We start from the raw sequence: 17,214 nt of genomic DNA, 5'->3' as shown, positions 1-17,214 counted from the left end.
AGGGCTTTGCCAAGCAAGTATTTTGTGTAATTATTTTCAGTTTTGGTTTTACCATGTAGTGCTTATTTTTCCAGACATAGATGCAATTTTTACTAATTTTGCTTAGTAATTTAAATTCGATATTTAACATATTTCATGATAATTCACAGATACATGTAAATGTGATTTTTTCCTAAAAGCCTATATTACTTACTAGTGGTCCGCCCCGGCGTCGCCCGTGGTACATATGTCGCAGTAAAAGGGTTTCTCGGGTATGAAATTATCTCCATCCCAAATTTCATGCAAATTGGTTCAGTAGTTTAGGCGTGATTGAGTAACAGGTAGACAGACAGAGTTACTTTCGCATTTATAATATTAGTATTACTTATTAATAGTGCTATTTAGATGAGACATATTTTCGTGGTCGGGTAACAAATAAAACAAGAGTGAATTAAATAAAATATTTATTAAGAGAACATTAAGTATTTAGTGTATTCGCGTAAGGTCTTCTACTATCTTGATTAGATCATCCACCGTCGCGTCCCGCATTATACCACCGTCGTCGATCTGCAATGAAAAATAACATTTGTAAAGTCATTTTTACCAAGTTTTGAAACATAAATTCTCAATTAATCATAGCGTATGTTTGTTTTTCTGTTTTAGTCGTACACTTGTAACTGCGTGGTTTATCAATCGACCGACACGATTATTTTTGTGTTCTATAGGGAGTTCTGAATGATTGAAATGTAGGAGAAATAAAGGGTTGTATTTTTTAATTATTGGGGACGAACAGTCAAAATTTAGAGGTATTGAAGTAATACTTCTTTAGACGCGTTGAGAGTAAAATTTCTAATAATTTAGCGTAATAACGTCGCGTCATGGAATAAGGCAACGATTTTGGTATCTTGCGAAAGAAGTTTCAGTTTTTCTTCTAAGCACACACGCTCTTTTTTATTTAGAGTTTGTCGACCGATCATCATGTTTTTTGGCAGAATGATTTGAAAATTGAAATTGGGGGAAAACGGTCAAAATGTATTATTTGTGTGTGTGTGTGTATACCTGAAGCCCCTGCACAGTCTCCTGCTGCACCTCCCTGCTGAGATCCAGGAAGCTCTCAATGAGGTCCCCGTCCACGAAGCCCTCCGCGGGCTCCGTCTTGATGTCCGTGTTGAAGGAGCGCCAGAACGCGTGCGGCACACGACCCACGGACTTGATAGCGTGGGTTAAACGCTCCTCCAGCTGGTGCAGGAACTCGTATAGCTCCGGGGACAGTTGGACTACCAGGCCTGGAACAAATACGTTTGATACTCTCTTGTATGGCTGAAAACTGGCATTAACAATGTAATAACGTGATACAGACACTGCTATCAATATAACAAAATGCTATTTACGCAACTGTTAAAATAACAGCTTAACACTCACACAACTGTGAAAATGACAGCTTACCACTAACACAACTGTTAAAATGATAGCTTACCACTAACACAACTGTTAAAATGACAGCTTACCACTAACACAACTGTTAAAATGACAGCTTACCACTAACACAACTGTTAAAATGACAACTTACCACTAACACAACTGTTAAAATGACAGCTTACCACTAACACAACTGTTAAAATGACAGCTTACCTCTAACACAACTGTTAAAATGACAACTTACCACTAACACAACTGTTAAAATGACAGCTTACCACTAACACAACTGTTAAAATGACAACTTACCTCTAACACAACTGTTAAAATGACAACTTACCACTCACACGACTGACGACTGTTAAAATGCAACTTACCACCTTACTGCCGATATATATTACTAACTGTCGATATAAAAATCGGCCAACGAAAGAACTGTCAGAATGTCTGAATATCGGAGTAGAAAGAGCAATTGGGACAGATGGAGTAGTTAGTGAATTTGAGGTAGGTGGAGCAGTTTATGATGTTAAAGCAGATGGAGTGGTTAGTGATATTGGAGCAATAGAGCAGTTTGTGATGTTGCGGCCAATAGAGCAGTAGGGGCAGATGGGGCAGCTAATTCCGGGGCCGATGGGGCAGTTACTGTTGTCGAGGCAGATGGGGCAGCTAATGTTGTCGAGGCAGATGGGGCAGCTAATGTTGTCGAGGCAGATGGGGCAGCTAATGTTGTCGAGGCAGATGGGGCAGTTTCTGTTATCGGGGCAGGTGGGGCGGTGGGGCACGGGGCACTCACATATAGCGCCCGTGACGGTGGCGAGCAGCGCGGGGTTGGTGACGGGTGCTGCGGTGTCGGCGCTCTGCCCCACCAGCGAGCCCAGCCGCATCACGTTCACCATGTCGCCGATGTGGAACTGCCCCATGTAGCCCATCTGCTGCCGCTCCTCGTCCGTCGTCGCCGCGCTACACAAACAAAAAAACAATCATAAAAACCGGTCAAGTGTCAGTTTTAATGAAACTAACGGTGCCGAACAAATAAGATGAACAGCAATTGCTAAAAAAAGGTCACCCATCCGATTCATGACCATCCCAACCGTTGTTTAACCTCGGTTTTTCTATTATTTAATTTTATAGCGACAAAATAAACATCTTTGAAAATACAGACAAAAGTCGAAAACCTGAACACAAACAATTATTTTAAACACATATTGAGTACGATAATGTAACCTTAAAATGACCATTCCCGGGGCATTATTAAAAAAAAATATGTTTCTCACCTATCCTTCTGACAGACAAACAAATTGAAGCTATTCTCAGCGCCGAGGAAGGTGTCGTCGTCCAGTATTTCCACAGCCGTCATCCAGTTCGGACTGTAGTCGCGCGCTATTTCTTCGAAACTACCCTCCATCTGAAATTAAAATATTTTTTTTGTATCAATTGTTGAAAAAATATATATTTAACTATAAACCGATCTAGAAATGTCAGTTTTGTTTTATACAAAAATCTAGGCTGATAAAAAAATCGTATCTACTAATAAATTGCACATTTTTAACGTATTACTGTACCGTTTACATAGATTAAAAAAATATGTGGTATTCTTCATTGTCTCAAAAAAGATAATTTCTTTCTTTAAAAATCCTTCTGAAGTAGTATCTTAAAGAATCATTATCAGCATGAATTAATTCTACCCACACCAAAAAAAAAAACTTTTCATTTCTCCTTACCTGTTTATACTGCAACAGTGACATGGACCGCATGAGATCTCCGACCAGTATGAAATCACCTTTAACTTTAAGGTAAAGCGCCACTATGTTGTTGAAATGACTGCACTCTAGACGTAACTCTTTCTCTGACGTCCATTCGAATAATCGTACCTGGCAAATTGTAACATGTTATTATTATTTCTTATACGAAATAATAGTTTTAAATATTAAATATAATTAAATACAGCTATTTCCTTCAAAATATATTTTAGATCTCTTTACATATAAATTAACGAATTTCTTCACTTTTTATAAAAAATAATATGACGAAATATGTATATATATTTCGGATTACTTTCTATCTTCTTATTTATCAGTTATAGGAACTTGGAAGATACATAAAATAGTTGGATGGACAAAAATTTAAAATGTTTTGAAAATCTGATATTTTCAGCCAATATCAGATTTGCAAAACATTTTAAATACCTGGAAATTATATTAAACTAGCGGTCCGCCCCGGCTTCGCCCGTGGTACATATTTCGCAATAAAAGGTAGCCTATGTCCTTTCTCGGGTATCAAAATATATCCATACCAAATTTCATGCAAATTGGTTCAGTAGTTTAGGCGTGATTGAGTAACAGACAGACAGACAGAGTTACTTTCGCATTTATAATATTAGTATGGATTTAAACAGCATTATTAAGTGAATTATTAAAAATTATTGAACAATTTTCAGCACTTTTTTAATGTTTTCACAACAAAGTTAAAACCTTGCTAAATCGTTAAACAATAAAGCCAACACTCACTGTACTATTTATTGAGGCGAGTAGTTTTCCATTAAATTCTACAAGTGTGTAACAGCCGCCTTTGATTTCTTTCTCTGCTACCTGTGTCAGCTTGCCTTCTGACCAGTGGAATAATATTATCCTACCCTGAAAGTGGTAAAAAGTTATATGAAAAATAATAATAATATTATGTGGATCATGTTATCATGTATGTAAAAGCTTGTGAAAGATTTTTAAAAAGACAATGTAACTGTGTAATTTTGTGACTATGTAAATGTTTAAATGTCTAATAATAACAGTAGAACTGTGTCGAGTTGAAATTGCTAAAATGTGTAATTGTGGAACTGTGTCGAATTGTAATTGCGAACACGTGTAATTGTAGAACTTTGTCGAGTTGTAATTGCAAAAATAGGTAATTGTAGTACTGTGTCGAGTTGTAATTGCTAAAATATGTAATTGTAGTACTGTGTCGAGTTGTAATTGCAAATATGGGTAATTGTAGAACTGTGTCAAGTTGTAATTGCAAAAATGGGTAATTGTAGAACTGTGTCGAGTTGTAATTGCAAAAATGGGTAATTGTAGAACTGTGTCGAGTTGTAATTGCAAAAATGGGTAATTGTAGAACTGCGTCGAGTTGTAATTGCATAAATGAGTAATTGTAGAACTGTGTCGAGTTGTAATTGCATAAATGGGTAATTGTAGAACTGTGATGAGTTGTAATTGTAGAACTGCATCGAGCTCACCTGTTTTGGCTCAGACTCCTCCGGGTTGAGTATAGCTGTGCCGAGCGCGTAGTAGTGCGCAGGGTCGTCGCCGAGCTTGCAAGAGACTAGTGACATTGCGAACTCGCTCGATGGTAGCTGATGCGCGTGTAACACTATGGGGGAAATAGGAAAATTTTATTTTATGAATTGCATCAGTTATTTCATGGTCAAGTTACTTCCTTTGCGTTACTTTTGTATGTACGCTAGTCCAGTTACATTACTTCGTCGCACGCGCATTCCGCAGTGTCTCATGCAAACGCCGCTTGAGCGTTTAGCTCGTGTGGATGCGCCGCCGTATGTAGCTTTGCCACGCCCGGCAGTACGCCGCATGCAGCCCGGCTATGAACTGCAGCACGACGCATGCTGCTTGGCCATGAACTGCAGCACGCCGCATGCAGCCCGGCTATGAACTGCAGCACGACGCATGCTGCTTGGCCATGAACTGCAGCACGCCGCATGCAGCCCGGCTATGAACTGCAGCACGACGCATGCTGCTTGGCCATGAACTGCAGCACGCCGCATGCAGCCCGGCTATGAACTGCAGCACGACGCATGCTGCTTGGCCATGAACTGCAGCACGCCGCATGCAGCCCGGCTATGAACTGCAGCACGACGCATGCTGCTTGGCCATGAACTGCAGCACGCCGCATGCAGCCCGGCTATGAACTGCAGCACGACGCATGCTGCTTGGCCATGAACTGCAGCACGCCGCATGCAGCCCGGCTATGAACTGCAGCACGACGCATGCTGCTTGGCCATGAACTGCAGCACGCCGCATGCAGCCCGGCTATGAACTGCAGCACGACGCATGCTGCTTGGCCATGAACTGCAGCACGCCGCATGCAGCCCGGCTATGAACTGCAGCACGCCGCATGCAGGGGGGCCGCACACCGCAGCAGCCCACTCACCCTCGAACGTGTGGTGGTCCACGAGCAGCAGGTTGTGTATCTCGAGGTCGAGCGCGGGGGGCGCGTGGCGCGGCTGCGCGGGCGGCGCGCCGCTGGTGGCGGCGGCGGCGGTGGAGGCGGAGCCGCGCGTGCACACCGCCGCGCCCGCCGCGCCGCCCGTGTACTCCAGCTTGTCCACGCGCATCGTGATCACGCCGAACGTCTAAAGAAAATATATTATGAGAAATTACACGCGAGGCCGTGTTAAATATTCTAGGATTCTACACAGCTACCTAATTCAACGTCCGAGCCCCTAGGCACGGTTCGTACGAATGCGCCACGATTCAAACGAAAGCGGCAATTTATAGTTTTCGACAGCTAAACATGTTTTGACAGGAAATGTGACCACTATTCATCCAATATTAAATCAAAAGTTACGTCTAACAATATTTTAATATCATGTGTGAATTTTCATTATGTTGTTCCAGCGAAAAACTAGTTGCTCTTTAAAAATTACGTCAATGTAACAAACTCTTCCATTAAAAAAAATAAGATACCAGAATCTGTTTAGTTATTCATTATCAATAGCCATGTCAATAAAAATTGCACAAAAAAAATAGACAACCCTGTTTGAAACCCAAACTGTTGAGAAAACTGAAAGTGAAGTAATGACCTGCGACGCCTCCTGGTAGGCGATGCGGCGCGGCGTCTCGTGCAGCGGCACGGTGCGGATGTGCAGCTTCTGTATCTCGTCGATGGTGCCGATCGTCACCGTGCTGTCCGTCGCCAGCGCGAGACTGCACACATAACACTTGCGTTTCTTGCACTTAAACACACACTAGTGTTAAGTGCTCTAGGAGCAAATTTGCTTGCAAGGTTGCTCCTAGGAGCAAGTTCATTTACATAAGCACTTGCATTAAATCTAACAAAAGCATGGCACTTGCGTGACCACTATCATTTGCGCAAACACTAGCACTTGCGCTTGCGCAAGCACAACCATAATGACTCAGCACTTGCGCAAGCACTAGCATTACCACAAATTTGTAATAAAATTAATGCAACAACTAGCTCGCATGCTAAATCCCTGTTTTAAGTTAAGTTTAGAATATTTTAAAAATTATTATACATATTATACATACACATTATTGTACTAACTCAAGAAGTGATCTAACAAACTATAAGTAGTAATTCACTCACCTATCCGGATACGCTTGCGCGTTCAACGAGCACATGTGCGTCACTTCCTTCAGGTTCACGTTAGAAAATACTAGCTTGTGGTTCGACGAGAAGATCACGGTTGGTCGATCAGAGCATGCAAATATGTTTGTTGTTGATAGCGACCTGCGGAATTAAATAAATAAAAATATATGACATTTATTTTTTACTGGCTGATGTACTGGCTTCGCCCGCTTTCTCTAAAACGATTTGAGATTTAAACTATCCTATCTCTCAAGTTGGATCGAACTGCACATGGTGCGAAAATTTTATAATAATCGGTTAAGTGGTTTAGGAGTCCATTGAGGACAAACATTGTGACACGAGATTTATATAATATATTAAGATTATATCTAAACTAGACCCACCTAAAACTCCTCAAAACCGTGGGCTGCGTGCCCAAAGTGACCCTTTTCTTATTGGACAGAGCTCCAGACTCCTGGTCCACCGTGAAGTAGAACATTGACCCATCGCCAAGAGCGCAAAGTAGATAGCATACTCCTTCTAGTACGCATATGAGCAACGATCTTGGGATTATCTCTGGAAATAGACAAAAAAATTTTCAAATAAAAAAAAGTAATGGGTTATTTTGAAAATAATTTTTTTATAGATAGGTTGAGACAGAGTCTCGTCTTTGAATTTTATAACATGCAAAAGAAAATATTATTTTTTTGAAGTGCAACTTCTTTATTGGGGTTGGAAAAAAAATTAGTGTAATATTTTCCCGTTACGCGCCATCTTTTTCTTATCCCTACCACGCGTGGTTCGACGTATTTCAGTAAGTTGCATATAGTAAATTATTTTTTAAAAAGAAGTTTCACTTCTTACGTGTGTACACTAGTACACGCACATATTTTTTTTTATAATCACAATTTGTTTTGTAAATAATGTCAAACAGAAATATTAAATGTTATCTGATTTGCTGATGTTGCAAGACTACCACATACGTGTATAACTACACCATACTGTCCCATAAAAATAAACAATACATACCTCCAGATAACTTCTCAGTGTGTAACGGCTTAAGATCTGGCAGTTTCAATACTCTTACAGAGATATCGGTCCACAGACCCACGCCCAATAAAGCTTCTTCGTCACCGGGACCGAGATCTAGACACGCCACTTCTTCTTCCATGCACACCTCTCTGAGGAAATAAAATTTTTATTACATGTTGCTTTTTATTCTCACATGGTTGTATCAGTAATCCATACTAATATTATAAATGCGAAAGTAACTCTGTCTGTCTGTCTGTTACTCAATCATGCCTAAACTACTGAACCAATTTTCATGAAATTTGGTATGGAGATATTTTGATACCCGAGAAAGGACATAGGATAGGTTTTATCCCGGAAATCCCACGGGAACGGCTACCTTTTATTGCGAAATATGTAGATACCACGGGCGAAGCCGGGGCGGACCACTAGTAATGTATATTTTAAATTTTAATCCGAGTACACTAATGTTGATTTTATAGTTATTTTTGTTCACTGTTTGTTGTTATTCGCCATACATATCTCTATATTGCAAAACATTCAAATTTTTGTTACATTGCCATGCACACACCAATTTTTTTGTAATCACATTCACGCGATCAGGTGATCCTATCACTTTAATTCAAACATGAAAGTACATCCACACTCGCACGACAACCAGTTTTTTCTTGCAAATAAAGCTCTACATTCTAGCGATCACCAACTCGTTTCACCCAAGAAGCTTATATCTAATACACTGGAGATTTCAGTATGAATATTAACTTGAAACAAGAAAATATGACCTTGAATGACGCCTGTATGTTTTTTTATCCCTTTCACACCCACTTGCCAAGTTAGGTGTGAAAGGGATAAAAAACATACAGGCGTCATTCAAGGTCATATTTTCTTGTTTCAAGTTAATATTCATACTGAAATCTCCAGTGTATTAGATATAAGCTTCTTGGTTTCACCACACACAACACGAACACAAAGCCCTGTGCACACTCACGCGATGACGGCCAGCTCTTGGCGGCGGATGGCCAGCAGCAGCAGGCGGTTGCCGGCGGCGACCACGACGCGCGTGTGCGAGCTGGCCACCACGGAGATGGCCCGCGCGCCGCCCACGCGCCAGCTGCCCGCCAGCTGCCACGCGCCCGCGCCCTCCGCGCCCGCCTCGTCACGCGCTACGAGACGCACGTCTTCATCCGTCACCTGTGAACATAGAAAATGAAATATTTTTAACCGACTTCAAAAAAATGTTGTGTGGTTTTATGAAACCACGGTAAAAGTGAAACTTACGATAATTATCGTATTTGTACGATAATTATGGTAAGTCGCGCGACATGCGCTACACAGACCAAAAAGTTTGAGACGATGTAATAAAAGTTTCACTTTAAAAAAGGAGGAGGTTATCAATTCGGCCGGTGTGTTTTTTTTTTTTTTATGTATACGTACACCGATTACTCCGAGGTTTCTGAACCGGTTTACGTGATTCTTTTTTTGTTCGATGCGGGATGGTGTCGAATTGGTCCCATAAAAATTTTATTCGGATAGGCCCAGTAGTTTTTATTTTATGAGCATTTTTGTCTGTATTTGTAAATGTAGAAGTGCAAGTTTGAAGACGGTTTTTTTTAACGCAGTTATATGATATAATATTATATTTATTACAGGGCACATAAAAATAAAAATTAAAACAAAAACCCTCAAACACAACCAAGAAAAGTGTATAGAAAAAGGAATAAATAATTTTACCAACTTCCCGACGAATTTAAAAATTAAGTACCAATATAATTATTTATAAAAAAAAAAACAAAATCGTCTGTAGGCATTGTGTACTGAATATAGATATCACACACATACACTTAGTTAAAAATAATATGTTAATTGGAAGATTAACAGCCAACATTCTCACACATTTTGTTAATCACAATATTTCAAATTTTATGGCGACGCTTATAAAAGCTTTATACTAAGAAATTGTTATAGCCGAACCCCCGTCTTTTTGGCAAAAATCGAAGTCCGCCTCGTAATCATATTGTTTCTATTCTATACAAATTTATCATTTATAAACCACTAGTGGTCCGCCCCGGCTTCGCCCGTGGTACATATTTCGCAATAAAAGGTAGCCTATGTCCTTTCTAGGGTATCAAAATATCTCCATACCAAATTTCATGCAAATTGGTTCAGTAGTTTAGGCGTGATTGAGTAACAGGCAGACAGACAGAGTTACTTTCGCATTTATGATATTAGTATGGATTTGAATGCTATTAAACTAAAAATCAAATGCTATAAAACAATTAAATGACATACCTGTATAAGTTGATTATGGCAGACATTTCCCGTGAAGAATGTTTGTCTGTCCGACACAAATCCTTTGATTTCAGTCTCTTCTACTTCTTCGCCGTTCAACGTTAATACTCTGTAAAATAAAAATAGTATCAGATTCTATATTTCTTACGAATTACATGTTTACGTTTATGTTAGATTTCTGACCACCTGTAAGGAACAAATTGGTCCTTTGAGTTAGAAAATTTGCGCATTTCGTAAAACATAAAAAAAGAAGTGTTGCACTCGGGAACTGCCGCGGTAAAGCTATTGCATAGCATGCCTTCAAGCGACACCTCTGAGCCCGTCAGAGTGGGGAGCGTGAGGTTTTTTCGTTACGGAATTTCTCGATTCAGTCCCCGCACTCAAGGCCCGCGATAGAAGCTATGCAATAGCTTAAAAATTATTCAGCTCGTTTTTTTAAAAGAAGAAAATTACAAATGTCTGTACAAATCAACTCAAAAAGCGATCATTTTTATAAATATAAATAACCATAAAACACCAAATTAACCAAAAACCTCACCTAGTCTGTCCAACAAACGCCAACACAAGTGTATCATGGTACGGCGAATTATGTGCCAATGTTAGAGCCCACATGCCTTTGATGCCCGGTAAATCGATGGAGGCCTGCTCCTGTATGCCGATGCCGTTGCGGATTATACGTAGCGAACCTTGTTTGAACGCACCTGAGAATGGAAGGTTTGTTTTATAATAGATTTAACCCATTGAGCCCCAAGCGGCCCGATCTGACCACGACACAATAGATTTTCTATTGTGTCTGTGATTCCGGGGGTTGAGTTATTACGGAAAAATATTTATTTGGTACAATTATTTTTTTTACCCTGTAATATTCTCAACATATTTAGTAACTTATGGCCAGTTTCACATAAGCTGCAATGATAGCACTTACACATACAATGATAACACTTTTTGACATAAATTTTTTGTCCTTTTGAGTTTTGACTGACAAGCTTCCATGTTCAGAACATATCAGCTAGCTTTGAAAACAGCCATTAAAGAGATAGAACAATATAACACTCACATTTACGCCAAGACTGTAAATGTATGGACATAAACACATACATTAGTAAAAGAAATACAAAGTAGTTTATTCATGAATCTATAGAAATGAAATTGCCACAGGAATATACTTAAAACTACATTTTTAACTAGTTTATTTTATTAGATAGTTTATTTTATCTACACTAATATTATAAAGAGGAAAACTTTGTTTGTTTGTTTGTTTGATTGTAATGAATAGGCTCATAAACTACTGGACCGATTTTAAAAATTCACCATTCGAAAGCTACATTATCCACGAGTAACATAGGCTAGTTTATCCGGGAAATCCCACGGGAACGGGAACTATGCGGGTTTTTCTTTGAAAACGCGGGCGAAGCCGCAGGCGGAAAGCTAGTTAGAAATAACTCCAAACTTACCCGAACAAGTGATAAGCTGATTCTGCCCCTGCCGCTCCAGATCCACGAGACACATATCCACGATAGGAGCGAGGCTGGTGAACGTCTCCATGACCTTCACGTACTGGTTGGAGTCGTCGCGGTTCGCCGACAGGCGCACGAGGGCGGAGTCCCCGAGACGGGAACCGATGAAGACAACACCATTGTCGAGATATGTCATACATTCGGGGATCGGTATTTCACCTGGAATAAAAATATTGAATTAATCGTAAACTTTGGCAATGTTGCTTCAGTTGATTGCTATTTTTGCTATTTTATAGGACATAGGCTAAAGCGACTGTTTTATACAATGAATATTTTTATATACAGGGTGTAATCGTTAAGTGTGCACAGGCGATTATTCCGTAACTATTACAGATATCAAAAAACTTTAAACTGATATCGAAAGTATTTAACCTAATGAGTAAAATGGCCATAATAAATTTTTAAAAATAAAACGAGAAATATCTAAAAAATTAACTTGAAAACCTCCCATACATTTAGTATGAGATACGAATATCCCATGTACACGGGTTGATCCAAAAGTAATGATAATCAATATTAAACAAGGTCATTACAGTTATAATAATTATGTAGTTCTCTAGATAATCTTCTAACTAGAAAATATACTTCAATATTTTTTTCCTAAACTTAAAAAAAAAACTTTGACTTCATCCACAAAAGCCCCTCCACGCGGCCATCACTTCGCTGTCGTCTTAAAATAATTTATTGCTAAGAAAGTGTTTCTTGTGCCGAGGAAAGAGATAAAAGTAAATAGGAGCTAGATCTAAAAAATAGGATAGGTGTTCAAGCATTTGGAATGCCGATTTTTGAATGGCAGCCATCGCAACTGACGCTTTGTGATCTGGTGCGTTGTCTTGGTGAAACAGCGTTCAGGTCCGCAGTTTGCCATGTCTCTTTTCCTTACTAACCTACCGCAATCTTTTAATTTGGTCTGTTTAGTAAGAGCCCAATAAAGTGGCTACCTTTTTAAAATATTCCACCATAATTATTCCTTCAGCGTCCCAAAAAACTACCGTTTTAATCTAACCTACTGATTTTCACTTTGAATTTCTTCATCGTCACTTTGGAAGCTCGCATCCAGGACATTGATTGTTTTTTGGTTTCACCATAAACATGGTGAACTCGGGTAACGTCCATGATCACAAAACGTGACAAAAAATTATCCTGATATCATTAAAAATTTAGAAATTTACCCTCTACGTGTCGAATCGTTGTTTCTTCTTTTCGTCGGGAAACATTCTGGCACGCACTGTTCACATTCAAATTAATGTAAATAATTGGAAACGTGGCCTGTTGATATGATTTTTTTGTGATTACTTAGTGAATACATGAGCAAGCAAAAAACATTTATTTTATATTTTTATGTGCACTGGAAATACCCAATTATCATTACTTTTGGATCAACCTAGTACATTTAATATGAAAGATTTTAGCTTTTTCTTTCTTTTTTTTTTGTTTTCTGCTTTAATTACTTCGCAAAGTTGAAGGGAAGTTCATTTAGAAACTGTGCAAAACAATGAGGACATCACTTCGAAAATCTGCTATGAATACAAAATGTATGGGAAATAAAATGTATGGGAGCGTTTAATGTAACATTTTTGGATATTTCTCGTTTTATTTTTAAAAATTTATTATGGCCATTTTACTCATTAGGTTAAGTACTTTCGATATCAGTTTAAAGTTTTTTGGTATCTGCAATAGTTACGGAATAATCGCTTGTGCACACTTAACGATTACACCCTGTATATAACATAAAAATAATTCCTTATTCCATTTTATTTTAGGATTTTTTATTTAACAAAAAAAAGGAAAAATTGTTGTGCATTGTGATTTGTGAGTCTCATTTTAAAATATTATGTATAATCATTTTTATTGCATATTTTTAATACAATTGACATCTTAGGTAACAGAAAATTGAAGTAATTGCTCTCAATTTGATTAGACAAAATCCTTGAAAGAATTTTATTTGCAATATTAAACCAGCTGCATACACTCACCAAGCAGTTCCACCTTCAGATCCTTAACAGCATGAGTGTCATCGACCCGCTCGTATAATTCCAATAGTAACATGAAAAGTCGACCAGCTATGTCACCGAGCAAGTACCGTAGACCACGCGTATCGACGCGGCAGTAGCAGTTTATTGGTGTCATCTGGTTTCATAATTTAGAGGTTAATAACTCAGCCCCCAGAATCACAGACACAATAGAATCTATTGTGTCGTGGTCCGATCGGGCCGCTCGGAACTCAATGGGTTAAATGAAAACAAAGAAAATATTTTCATGACAATTTTTAGTACATATAATGGAAAAAAAAAGTGGTGATAGTTTTGTAGAAATTTATCTAATCTGAGTTATGGGTAATCAATCATTAAAAAATACAACTATTTTTTAATGATTGGTTTTTCCTAAAAAAATAAAATGATGATCATATAGACATTTATTACTTTTCACTGTAGAAATATTTTAAATGTGTAAAAAATGTAATATTGTTTTACAAGGAAAAAATATCTAATAAAAGTAAGCTAGTTATGACAAAACTAGTATTCCATGAAAATTGTTTTATTGATCTCAATATATAATAGAAGAGATTGTTTTTCATGTTAACACGGTACCATAACCTCTTGTGCTGATTTTTTATTGTCTCTCTGTCAACATCTGTGTGTACAATAAAGTGTTTTTATTTATTTATTTATTTATTTACCTTAATCTGTGGAGGTGCAACAGCCACATAGCTCTGCCCATCATGATACACTATGGACTCTTGTCCAATTACTATAGCTCCACCTACAAAAAGAATAAAACATTATGTAACGTTGAAAGAACTAAAGACTGCCGCAGTAAAGCTATTGCATAGCATGCCTTCAAGCCACACCTCCGAGCCCGTTGGAGTGGGGAGCGTGAGGTTTTTTTCGTTACGGAATTTCTAGATTCGGTCCCCGCGCTCAAGGCTCGCGATAGAAGCTATGCAATAGTTTAAAAAAATCTGAATTGTTTGCAAAAGTTACACCAAAATACATTTTTAAGTAGATTGTACACAAATATGAAAAAAAAAACCATAAAATTAACCAAAACCTTAAAACTTATTAAATATAAGTATTTAAATAATTACCTAAAGGACTTGGCACTGGTATAAGAATAGATGCTTCGGTTTCAACATTATCTTGTTTCCATGGTATCTTCATGAACTCCTTGTCTCTTAAATTTATTTCATGTGTCTAAAAATAGGTAAATAAAAATTGAATACATAAATAGGTAAATAAAAATTGAATACATATGAGAAGATAAAAATGTATCCAAATAATGTATGTATACAATTTTCACAGAGCAGTAAAGCCGTAGCAGTAGCTAAATTCCACTCCTTAAACCACAGTATAAAAAAAAACAGAATACTATTTTTAGCTAGATTTTTTTTAAATGAAAAATAACAAATATACAACTCACTTTAATATGTCTTCCATTGAGATCTTGGTGAATTAATATTAAAGTGGGGTTGGCACATCCATGCAAGAATTCTAAATCATACACATTCAGTTCTTCCAACCTGTAAAAAATATTGGTAATATTATTGGTAGACTAGCTGACAAAGATACATAATAATTTTTCAATTCAAATAAGATCTAGATAACTATGTTCAACTAAACACACAAATTGTTCTATGTTACAATATTAACCCATTGAGCCCCGATCGGTCCACAACACAATAGATTTTCTATTGTGTCTGTGATTCTGGGGCCTGAGTTATTAATAAATAAAAAAATCAACTATGCACACTTAACAACGTTTGCTAAAAACCATACTTGTAGCCATTTAGTCATATTTTTATTTTAAGAATAAAAAAAATGGAATGTAAAATTATGTAAAATTTTTTTGCTTTAATTTAAACCAAGAAGAAAATATGTTTTTTTATATAAATATTAAACGTAATAAAAACATTCACAATGCTTAAATGCAAATTTATTAAAAGAAAACATACCTCAGACTAGCAGCTTTCAGCTCTGTAGAATCCTTATCGAGAGGTATTATCTTAAAAAGACCGTCATACAGTCTGAGACCTATCACCCTCGCTTGTGGGTCGATCACTGCTAGAATTCCATTCTCTGACGGTTTCCCAATCCTATCAGCCACATTACCATGCGCTCTGGTAACCACTTCGAGATCACCGTTGGGCCCTGTCCTCCATTCTAGTATCATAGCATTGTATCTTGCGGTAAGAATGAAGACTAGATCTTTGTTTTCATACTAAAATTTAATTATATGTGTTATTAAATTGGTTCTGAATACATTTCTGCATGAAATAACAGAGATTCTATAAAAAATTAAATACTTTTCAACTAAGATCGCCTGGAAGAGATCTCTACCTAGCAGTGAGGCCACCTTTTGTACATATTTTCCTCTTATCTGTTCTTTATGTATCTCTATTTGTTTATTATATATTACAGTGTGTGCAATAAAGAATAAAATAAAATAAGATAGAATTTCAGTTTAGAAAAACTTATAACGAATGAAATGGACACTGTTTTAAGAACTTAACAATGAGAAACTACTATAAAACACTGTTAATTTGAAATTGCGTCGTATTAAAATGTATACTTACTGGTGGTCTAAATAATTTCATCTTGGCTACCCTGCCATACAGCCCAACTTCCTTCATGGGGTGGAGCCCTTCTGGTGTCACCAAGTACATTTCTAGACGTGACACCTTTGCCACCAACAGATTCAGGTCTGTTGGTGATGTGAAGTTGCCTAAAAATAAGAAATTTTGGGGATCAAATTGATGTATGGTGTAATTCAGTGACAGAGCTCAGCCTTTATTAATATGAGGTGAAAACTGTAGTAAATCTAGCCTGTGTGAATTAGAAATAATAACTCTATATTGATGAAAGAAAATTAGAATGTTATCCATTATAAAATATGTTGGATTAAATTTATCCTCTTGATTCTATTTGTGTATTATGGTGATAAATGTAGTATTTTATATTATGATTATCAAAAATTAATTCGCCCGCATGTCATAAATAGATTGCACATTGAATTAGGAGCATGCACTTCAAGGGCCGCCAAGACGCAATAGGTATATTGAATATATTTAAGCGAGGTTTAATTAAGTCGTTATAACGAAATTGGTCAACAATGGAATATATTTACACTTCCAATTGAATCTGTACACAGTTTTCCATTTTAAAACGCTGTGATAATGCTGTCGCTCTTTTCAAGGCAAATGTAACGTCGGATCAACTTTATTGAAGAGCATTGTGAGGGCACAGTGGTATTTTATAATTTCTCTTACGTAATATACAAAATACTGCATATAGAATAGTATCATTAATAATTCGCTTAAATCTAATAAGCATCAGACAGCTATTGTACATATCTAACCTCAATAAACACAATACTATATATATTCACACAATGTTTACCTGTAATACATGCTGTTACAGCCGTTGGTTTCTGTGCAGTCACTACGTAGTGGTAAGCCATGATTTATTATTTATTCAAACCTAATTTTTAATCATTAATTTTATTTGTTTTCGCAAAATTAAACAATACAACGGCGGTCTGTCAGACTGTCGGCTGTCATAGACCACAGGTCATAGACTAATTTTTTATTTTACTACTTTTTTACATTCGGATACACGATTATTGGTATTTGGTGAAAATGTCTATATAGGTATAATTATATATCATGGTA

The 17,214-nt window shown here is 37.3% G+C and overlaps 1 protein-coding gene across 1 annotated transcript; it reads right to left on the bottom strand.

Annotated features, from left to right (window-relative positions):
• Positions 1-426: 426 nt before the first annotated feature.
• LOC123699730 (DNA damage-binding protein 1) lies at positions 427-17,104 on the bottom strand. Its single transcript, XM_045646743.1, has 23 exons — positions 16,943-17,104; positions 16,120-16,268; positions 15,499-15,764; positions 14,967-15,066; positions 14,635-14,740; positions 14,227-14,309; positions 13,523-13,676; positions 11,484-11,705; positions 10,568-10,730; positions 10,030-10,138; positions 8,729-8,931; positions 7,741-7,892; positions 7,116-7,287; positions 6,730-6,873; positions 6,206-6,329; positions 5,554-5,755; positions 4,625-4,758; positions 3,903-4,028; positions 3,117-3,266; positions 2,670-2,800; positions 2,189-2,355; positions 1,039-1,265; positions 427-546 (listed from the first exon to the last, which is right to left on the bottom strand). Exons 1-23 carry the CDS (start codon positions 17,001-17,003, stop codon positions 466-468), a joined length of 3,426 nt encoding a protein of 1,141 aa, XP_045502699.1. The 5' UTR covers positions 17,004-17,104; the 3' UTR covers positions 427-465.
• Positions 17,105-17,214: the final 110 nt, after the last annotated feature.

Source organism: Colias croceus, chromosome 18 (assembly GCF_905220415.1).
Source record: "Colias croceus chromosome 18, ilColCroc2.1".
In the NCBI taxonomy this organism is placed as follows: Eukaryota; Metazoa; Arthropoda; class Insecta; order Lepidoptera; family Pieridae; genus Colias; species Colias croceus.
This window is presented reverse-complemented; position numbering and strand designations above follow the sequence as displayed.

Coding starts and splice junctions, on each gene's coding strand:
- LOC123699730 (XM_045646743.1), bottom strand. CDS start 17,003: ATGGCTTACCACTACGTAGTGACTGCACAGAAACCAACGGCTGTAACA. Junction 7,893..8,728: donor CAAGAGCTGGCCGTCATCGC/GTGAGTGTGCAC, acceptor TTATTTCCTCAG/AGAGGTGTGCATGGAAGAAG. Junction 5,756..6,205: donor CCTACCAGGAGGCGTCGCAG/GTCATTACTTCA, acceptor TATTTTCTTTAG/ACGTTCGGCGTGATCACGAT.